General features: G+C 38.7%; 1 protein-coding gene across 1 annotated transcript; it reads left to right on the top strand.

Moving 5' to 3' along the window:
• The first annotated feature begins 2,989 nt into the window (after positions 1-2,989).
• On the top strand, positions 2,990-3,946 carry LOC101968334 (olfactory receptor-like protein OLF3). Its single transcript, XM_005326707.3, has one exon. It carries the CDS (start codon positions 2,990-2,992, stop codon positions 3,944-3,946), a length of 957 nt encoding a protein of 318 aa, XP_005326764.2.
• Positions 3,947-10,401: the final 6,455 nt, after the last annotated feature.

Consider the following 10,401-nt stretch of genomic DNA (forward strand, 5'->3'; position numbering starts at 1 on the left):
AAATTGTACCTTTCCTATAAGGCATTTTGCAGAGTTGTGGGGAGCTGGACACTAACAAGACTTCCATGTGGGTGATCAACTGTTCAGATTTGATAAAACAGTCATAGACTTGTTGAATGATGCCCAATTCCATGATTCCAGAATGCCCAGATGTTGACAGCGAACACTACCAAATCACTGCCTGAGGATGTGTATTAGAAATATGCTTAACTTGGCTCCAGATCTTGATATCCTTGACATTCCTTTGAAGAGGACAAGGGGTAGGGCAATTTTGAACAGGAGCCTCATAACCTGGAAGGTAGACCTGGTGCAGAGAGGTGGAGAGAATAGCATGAGGTCATCGGGCTCATAGATGAAGAGTTAGAAGAGAGACTCAGAAAAAGGATGGCAGGGATGTCTACAAGTCAAATTTTTATCTTCTCCATCCAGGTGAAAGTTAACCCAGGTTCAGACATCAGCCTGTATGCTTGTGTGAATTTCTCACCCATCTTGTTCCTGTGACAGATATTTCCAGCTAAAGTCATTATAAGGTAGTAGATTGTTAAAGAAATAGGAAAATGAATAGTACAAACTTATCAAGTAGAATAGCATTAGAAATAACATTTGATTTGTTAAAATATTGTCTGAATTTTTATAATAATGAGAGTGAAGCAGTTTTTGTGGAATCATTACGTTTTGTTTATTTAAAAAAAGCATTTTGATTGATTGAAATTAAATTTTAAATTAAGTGCATTGTGTCATGGAAAGAGTTGTGTGAGGAATCTGAACATGTCTTTTTTTTTTTTGGCTTTAAGGGAAATATTTTGATATTTGCAGCAGCTGGTACTTTCTGGATAAAGGGAGAAGACAAAAGTAAAGATCCTTTAATAGGGCCAAAGTTAACATGTTTACTGAAAATATTTGATGTTTGCTGTCCATACCCCATCCCTGATTTTTCTTGCAATTTCTATGTAACTGACACATGATGTTCTCACTTTCTACTTATAGGTAACACATCATAAGGGTTAATATAAGCTGTTGTGCTAGTTCACAGTAGATTTGGTACATCGTATCATCAACCTCCCATTTCATATTATTTCTTTTTTGAACATTTCACACACACACACACACACAAAAAAAAACAAAAAAAGTCTCAACATAAACCAAACATCAGGCATTAGTGACACAGATTCAAGGAGAAAATTTTTCATGGAATATTTCAATTGCATATGTTATACTTTGTCAGATACTCTGTTCTATTCATTATGTTCACAGTAATTCCTCTACCTTCACCACAATTCATAAAATACAGACAAGAGGAAGTCCTTTCTTCATGGGGCTCATGTCTAAGATGAACCACAGCTACGTTGCTCTTCAATACTGTGTTCTGAGCATGCAGCTTTGATTTCTTTTCTTTTCCTCTCTCTCTCTCTCTCTCTCTCTCTCTCTCTCTCTCTCTCTCTCTCTCTCTCTCTCTCTCTCTCTTTTGAAGACAGAGATCTCTAAACATACAGAGAGGTTTGCTTTCAGTTTGGTTGAATACGAGAATGGAAGAATCCCAAAGGTAAAATAGCATTTCATTGTTAGATGCTGGCAAACATTAAAAGCAGCTAGAGTTGGACAGATGCTGAGAAGCAGTCGCAAGTCACGTGTGCCCAGGAGGACGAGCTCATTGACTACTGACTGCTGATTGTGGAGCAGGATTTTGGTCATCAGCTGCCTGCCCAGCTCTGTGCTAAGAGGCTCTGGTTTGTCTTGATTGTACAGGCAAATGGAGCAAAGAGTTCACAGTTTTCTCTTAGCTATTTGACTTCAGTTCACTTCAGTGAAAAATGGAGGCTTAGGGAGAGCTATAGAACCTATAAGATAATTACAGCTGAAAGATTAACTAACCTCTGGCTTCCAATAGTGGGGATTAGAGCTGAAGCACACCATGTGGTCCCTAGTCCATTCACTATATGTAAGAACAGATAGCCATGTGCTGAACAGGATGGTGAGCCCAGTGTCACATGAAGATGGCATTTACTTAAGATGTGTCAAAATTATCCAGACAGGCTACATTTTCTCCTTCGTTTCGCTTGAAAATGCACATGATATTTCTATCTTACTTATTTACTCTGAGTCCTGGAAAGGAACTCTATGTGTGCAGAAAAAGGCTTATGTAAATATCAACTTTGTGAAATCAAGACAATAGCCCTGTAAACAAACAGAAATTCCAACTGGTTAAAAGTAATCAGCTAATATATCAGTGAAAAATACTTAAGTATGAGCAATCTAAGGTGTAATATATTTTAGTGTAAAACACAGTATGATCATTACTACAATTTTTAAAATTCAATTATTGATAGAACAGGATTATACAGTGGATCATAGGGAAAAATCTTCTTTCACACTACATTTAACTTTGTAAACTCTTAGATATATACATTTTGTCTGTGCATGAAAATGATTGAAGTAAAATTGTATTTTCATGGCATCAGGTTTGAGGGAGACCTGAGAGAGGCATTTCTCATGGTGGCACACAGCTCTGTGAACCCTGAATGAGATGGTATTTCTGGGAATACTGCTTTGGTTTGCTCTTCATCAGGCAGGAGAGTGGCAGTTTTGACAAGTTTCCCCTTCAGCTCAGAGACTCTAGTCTGGCCTCCATCCTCTGTCTCTGCCCTCTTTCCCCTGCCTCAGTTCTCTGTTCTTTCTTATTTTTTATACTCTCGTAAAAGGAATATTACATTAAAATGAAGGAAACTAAATAAGACGTAGAATTGCTGTAACTCCACCACATTACCGCCAGGCTTTAACAAACCTCCAAGACCAGATGTGTCCTTCTCAATGCATTGACCTCTCTCTCTGAAACAGAGTAGATACCCAGCACATTGGGATCAAGCCTTTTATCTGGACCTAATAAATGACCTACAGACTGACACAGCACTGGCAGCTCATACGTTGATGTATTCAATTGTTTCTCTTTTTTCTGCCTCTCTCTGCAGATTAAAAATATTTTAATTTTTAAATGGAACGAGATAACCAGACATGGGTGAGTGAATTTATTCTCCTCGGACTGACCAGTGACCGGGACACTCAAGTCTCCCTCTTTGTCCTCTTCTTGGCCATGTACCTGGTGACAGTGCTGGGGAACTTCCTCATTGTCCTTCTGATCAGACTGGACAGCCGGCTGCACACGCCCATGTATTTCTTTCTCACCAACCTCTCCCTCGTGGACGTGTCTTATGCCACCAGCATCGTCCCTCAGCTGCTGGTGCATCTCCTGGCAGAACACAAAGGGATCCCATTCCTGAGCTGTGCTGCACAGTTGTTTTTCTCCCTGGGCTTGGGCGGGATAGAGTTTGTTCTGCTGGCAGTGATGGCCTATGACCGCTATGTGGCAGTGTGTGACCCCCTGCGCTACTCAGTCATCATGCATGGAGGCCTGTGCACTCGGTTGGCCATCACATCCTGGCTCAGTGGCTCCATCAACTCGCTCCTGCACACGGCTATCACTTTCCAGCTGCCCATGTGCACAAACAGGTACATTGATCACATATCCTGTGAAATTCTGGCTGTGGTCAGGCTGGCCTGTGTGGACACCTCCTCCAATGAGATTGTAATCATGGTTTCTAGCATCATCCTTCTGATGACACCTTTCCTCCTGGTGCTCCTGTCCTACATCCAGATCATCTCCACCATCCTGAAGATCCAGTCCACGGAGGGGAGGAGGAAAGCCTTCCACACCTGTGCCTCTCACCTCACTGTGGTCGCCCTCTGCTATGGGACCACCATTTTTACCTACATCCAGCCCCACTCCAGCCCGTCTGTCCTTCAGGAGAAGCTGATCTCTCTCTTCTATGCCACTGTGATGCCCATGCTGAACCCCATGATTTACAGTCTACGGAATAAGGAGGTGAAGGGCGCCTGGCAGAAACTATTAGGACAATTCTCTGGGTTAACTTCAAAACTGGCAACACCATGACTCAGGAACATCACTGGAGAAGAGAGCTATGCCTGAGTGCTCCCCACCCAACTTTATGGGACAGGCTTCAGCTGCATTGCCCTGGCAACCAGGAAGCAGATGACATAATGTGCTGGTGTGTTATGTAGGTGCCTGTTATGGAGGTGTGTTGGGGATGGGATGTGGGAGTATTTTATATCACAGCAGCGTGTTTGGTGGAGTTAAGCACTGCTGATATTGATCTCACCTCCCTCTCTCATTCTCCATTCCCGAGGCCCAAGACAGGACAGACTTTTTGATTCATCATATTGTTTCTAATTGTGACCCTATTCACAGTTCTTCCCTTGGACCCCTTGTCCTTAGCAGACACATTTTGGGAAAGGTTTAAGTGTTTCCAGTGGAAACAAAATGCATTTTCACATTTGAAGTCTCACCTAAAATAACGGGTGGTATTGTAGCATGTGCAGTAACTGCATGAATCAACCCTCTGAGGAGGGTGCTGCTGTCAAGGCTGATGGAAGTGTCTTTGCAGCACCCATTGATTGTGGATGCAATGCCATTCACCAAGTGATGCAAGACTGGAGAAAGTTTAAGGTCTTTTGCAGTAATTGGTTTTAAAAGAAAGGTAGTTTGCACACAGGGCATTTGGTGGCCAAGGGAATACCACGCACAGTGGTGCATGCCTGTAGTCCTTGCACCTCAGGAGCCTGATTGAGGAGGATCACAATTCAGCAATTTAGTGAGGCACTAAATTAGCAAGACCTTGATAAAATATAAAAAGGGCTGGGGATGTGTCTCCGTGGTTAAGCACTCCTGGGCTCAATCCCTGGGGGGAAAAAATAGAAAGAAAGAAAACAAAAAAGAAAAAGAAAAACACTAAATCCGCTTTATAACTACATTGGTACACATCTGTTCATAGATATTTATCTCTACTTTTGCCAAGATATGAAAGCTTACTTTCCTGTTTAAGTAGAAAATTGTAATTAAATTAAATATTGTGTGTCATTGTCACCAAAAAATTTACTCCAGTAGAATTCTAAACTCATACTTTAAAAAATATTTTTATGTGTGTGTTTTCATCTATGATTTTTGATGTCCGCAGGTATTATTAGAAGCAAGAATTATGGGAAAATTAAGAAAATACCATGAATCAAATTCAATAGTTTATCTAGCTCTTTGTCCCAAACTCCCCATAACACAGGACTTTTAAAAAAACAAACCTACAGATAAAGACTAAAGATCTTACAGAAATTTTATGAACCCAGAATTACTGTCCAACTATAGTGTAAATAATGCATGAGAGCAAAAATAAAAAGTTTTCTAGACATGCTGACTCCTATGTACCTTTTCTGAGGCTATAACTTTAATTGAGGGAACTGAAATTCAAGAATGGGCAATATAACTGCATACAAAGTGGTCTGAGAAATCACAGAGAAAACACTAGAAAAAAACTGAATAGGTCCAAGTTAGACTAGCAAGCCAGTTGGTCTCAAGAATATCTTTTAAAAAATAACATTGGAGTATATACCAATTAACACTCTTTCTAAGAAGTTAGTTATCAAATAACATAATAAATAAAGTGCAGTATGTCAACTCTCAATAAAGAAAAAATGAAAATGATGAGATCTGTCAGGAAAAAATAGAATGAAGGGCGCATAAGTTCTTAGTATGAAACAGCAAAATATGGCATGATTAAGGAATTGATAATGAGCAAAGAAGATGGGATATTTTTTTCTGGAAGACCTAATCTCATGAAAGAAAAGTATAATTCTAGTTCCACAATGAAAAGTTCTTTTCTTATTGCAACATTATAATTATGTGTATTTGGGTTCATTTTGACAAAGTAATACATGCAAAGAATTTTATTTCAATTCCCATTATCCTCACTCTCCCTCCTCTCCTCCCTCCCCCTATTCTTCTTCCTCTTCTCTACTGATCTTTTTTGCTCCTTTATTTTTGACTGGCATTTTGTACACATACATACAGGTGAAATTCTTTTGGATACATTTATGTGTGTATGTAACATGATATTGTTAAATTCATTCTATATTCTTCCCCTTTCCCTTCTTTTCTCCGTCTTCTAATCCACTGATTTATCCTCTATCTTTGTGACATCCTCTACCCTCCCCAGTCAACTTCTTTCCCCTTATTTTGCTCTCACTTCCACATATGAGAGAAAACATTTGGTTCTTGATTTTCTGAGTCTGGCCTATTTCACTGAGCATGATCTTCTCCAATTCTATTCATTTTCCAACTAATGCCATTATTTCATTCTTCTCCACGGCTGAGTACAACCTCATTGTGTATATACGACACATTTTCTGGATCCATTCATCTGCTGTTGGCTTCTGGGCTGGGTTCCTAACTTCGCTATTGTGAACAGGCTCTATCACTAGAACATGCTAATTTTAGTTCTTTTGGATAAGTACTAAGTCGTGTCAGTTAAAGAGATTTCAGACAGGAAACTTCTCCCAGGTTGGAATTACCATGTGGATCTCATTCCTCTTCTAAAATGTTATGATCCTGCCTCAATATACACAGAGCATAAATAGGAAGAAAACATATGCAGATGCTTTACCCTAATTACTGTGAAGGGTCATATGGTCAACGTGTTCGTGATTTTGCTCCACCAACGATCCCATGATCCCTTTGCTCTCAGAGAGCAACTCAGGCTGTTTGGGGTCTTCAAAAGAAGAGTTATTCAAATCTTCATTTTTCAGGAAGCAGAAATGCTGAGAGTAGGAACTAGATATGAACTAGCAGACTAATATATAGACATATTTCATCAAATTCTATTTTCATTTTTTATTATGTAGGCTTTATTTTTTTAAAAGGACTGTAGTTCTTCAGAATATAGGCATTCCTAATTTGTATCAGCTTTTGAAAGACATTTCCAACAGAGAGGAAAGTATTGTTTGTGCAGTGACAAATTATGATAATATATTAAACAATAAATCATTAAATAGAGCATTCCAAAAAGTTAGATACTGAACAGTATTTGAAAATAAAATCTTGCTCAGAAATTAATGACACAAACATCATTGGAAATTTTTCTTTAAAAAAGTCATATAAAAGAATGTCATAGTTTTTTCAAATAAATATCCCAAGAAGATCCATATATGGCATTGTGTACCATAAATGACACTGAAAGTCATTTTATGCTATAATTTTACCCTCAAGTTGCCTTCACTATTTTTTTTTTTAATAGAACTGAGTTGTTTGTCCCACTTGGATTTCCTGTGCAACCTAGATTTTTTGGTGATGTCCTGGGATATAGTTTTTCCTTCTTTGACCATACATATGTTACATCTGGAAGTTTGATGAGATTTAAGTTTACTTTTTTCTGACACTAGAACTTCATAGATCATCACAATACTTCTAGCAGGAGTTCTGTTTTTCAAGGGTTTATTGCAGTTATTATATTACCTAGTACAGAGTTTCTTAATAGGGACAAATGTCTACGGATATTTGTGGCTGAATAATTTGTTGTTATGAGGACTATCCCATGCATTTTTAGGATATTTAGAAAAATTCCTGACTTCTAGATAATAGATAGCAATAGCACCCCCACTTGCAAACAAACATTTCAAAGATTGCTTGTAGGAATGAGATCAAACCTAGCTTCATTGATTTGTTTTGTGCTGTAAGAGGGTAAAATGTGCCATCTCTTATCCCTTATTATCTAAAATACATTAATAAAATAGAAATTTTACTCTCACAACTACTTCAGCTTCCTGGGGCATAGTTAGTACAGGAAAGGGAGAATAAAATTTTAGTTCCCCTCTTTTCTTTACTATTTTTAATACAGCAACTGAAAAAGTACTTTTCATTATCATTAAGAAATTATCAGTAAAAATTTATTTGATCTATCTTCATCTATTGCAATTTGATTCTTTTTGATGTTCAAATTTCCCATTTTGAATGAATGAGAGCCTCAGTTTCCTATTGCTGTCATAAGAAAATACTATAAAATGTGTGACTTGAAATAACACAAGATTATTAACTTACATTTTGGAGGTCAGAGTCTGAAATAGATTTCATTGGGCCAAAATAAAAATATCAACTGGGCTGCATTCCCCTTTGGAAACTCTAGGGGTCAGTCTGTTTCTTATTTTCCTTTCCTTCCCAGATGCCACCATTCCTTGGGTAATGGCCATGGCTTTCATCTCCAAGGTCAACAGTACAACACAGCTCTAGGAGACAATAGCATTAAAAGATCACAATCTGAGTGTCTCATTCAGCTAGATGTTTAGAGTTGGCACAGCCACTGGTGAGATTGAAACTCAGCAGAGGTAGTAACTGAAGGAGTCCTAGCTAATTGGAATCCAACTTGCTGAACCAATATGTAGTCTCCAACTTTGCTGCCATGACCACTGGTGGAAAGTGGTTGTTTGACACCTAAGGTAGTGAGTGTGCTTGTCCACTTAGGAACTAACAGTCCTTTCTTGTGGAGATTTTGTCTTAAACAGTCACCCAGGATGTACATGAATTTACTCCTCTTTTTCTCCAATCCTCTGTGTCACCAAATCCTCTAAATACTATCCTCTTCTGTCCAGTCAAACCGTGAGAAATTTCAGTGCATTTCTTGATTGTGGAAAGTTTTCTTCACTGTATTTCAGGCCTATACCTTCTCGGTTTTGTAGTGATAGGGACTTCATTGGTGGCCATAATCCATGGGCTTCAGGCATAGTTTTGGGGTGACAGGAATAGACAGGATGGGAGTATTAGGTACCTGTTTATGTCACTTGCTTGGGTTTTTAGAGTCTGGTCAGCCCTAGTCTCAGATGTTTTGGCTCCTCAAATCACTCTTGGTTAGACAGTACTTGTGACCTGGTTTCCCATGGTCAGTTATTCAGTTACTCCTTAGGCCCAATAGGAAGACAAGGGCTAATTCTGAAAAGCACAGCTATCTTCCTGAAGATTTGGTTTCTCCCCTAAACCCCGTACACTACCATGTCCATGTTCTAATCATGGCTTCCCACAGACTCTATCTAGGATTCCAATCTGCCATATAACCTTTCAGTACCAATAGATGTGGAGTCTTAAGAGGCAAGTGACAGAACTGTTGGTACTGCAGACAGACCATCTGGAGACCACAGTCCTACTGTGGGCCCCTGTGGATACTGGCATCCATCTGTAACATGGTGTATTCATGATAAACTCCAAAGTGTACAAGCATGGAAAACACTGAGACTTGAAGCACAGGTGCAAGTAAAGGGGGAGATTGAATCTACATCATCAAAATAAAAATTTCAAAGACGAATACCCAGATTGTCAGGCCCTGATTACTAGGTCACCGATTAGAAAAGGTAATCCTTTACATAGTACAATGTTGAGGACATCGACATTAACATCTCTCTCTGCGTAGGCTGCCAGGATCGCCAAGTCACAGTGAGTTCCTATGAAGTACAGCTTGTCCTCCTCTTACATCTCAACCTATTCTTTGTTCTACTTATTTCTTGGATCAAGAGCAAGCCAACGAGAAGCAAAATGGATCTACATTCCAGATCCGATTCTTTGGTGCCAAGATGGAGTAGACACCCCCCAGGGCCCAGGCCTCACCCTTTCTTATGGAGGGATCAGCTGGGTGCCACATTTTTCTGAGACGGGGCTGGAGACTGCATGGCTGGGTGGGGTAGATACCGTCTGCTTTTGTGTTCTTGTCCACTCAGTCATGAAATGAATGGAGATGAAATCTCAGCATTCACGGAGGGAGTGATTTCCTCCTGTCCCAGGGATCAAGGACATACAGGATCCAGGCCCATGGAGCTGACCTTGCTGACTGAGAGGCGTGAGTCCTGAGTTACTGACTGGACAAAAACTATTGCGAAAAGCCACTCCACTTTCGTTATCTGTATAGGAATTTGGGGTAAAGGGGATAATAAATTTTACAAGCCACAGACGTTTTTTTTGGATTATTTGTTTCTGCAATTAGCCCATTTTGAATAACATAATGAGATTTTTTTTTAATTTTAAAATTCTCTTTTTACAAATATCCTTTGTCTATCTAATTAATATTGTGCTTCTTAAAAAAATCGAATAATCTTTCCCTTCAAGCAATTCACAATGTAATTTATTATTGGATTTTTGTAATTATGGTGAAAGAATGTAACATTGTTTTAGCTTTTCACATTTTAAAGTAGGCAACAAGTGCTCAGAATATGATAATTGAAACATTTTATGTATTTGTGATACAATATAAAGTAATGTTATGTCAATACTCCAAATCCCTTATTGTATATTTTATGTTTTGAACCTAAATGTTATGCTAATATTAATAAATAATACTATTCTTCTTTTAACTGTATGCTTTTAGTAATGTATAACTTGCAAATAGCAAAATTCATGCTGTTTTTGCATAATTATGTGTTTTGAAAAATGCATACAATGAAGTAAGCATCACTAATATCAAGATATGGAAAAGATCTTTTATCCCGGACTCTCACGCTGCTTTGAACTCAACCCACTCATTTGGA

The sequence above is a fragment of the Ictidomys tridecemlineatus genome, chromosome 2 (assembly GCF_052094955.1).
Source record: "Ictidomys tridecemlineatus isolate mIctTri1 chromosome 2, mIctTri1.hap1, whole genome shotgun sequence".
Lineage (NCBI taxonomy): Eukaryota > Metazoa > Chordata > Mammalia > Rodentia > Sciuridae > Ictidomys > Ictidomys tridecemlineatus.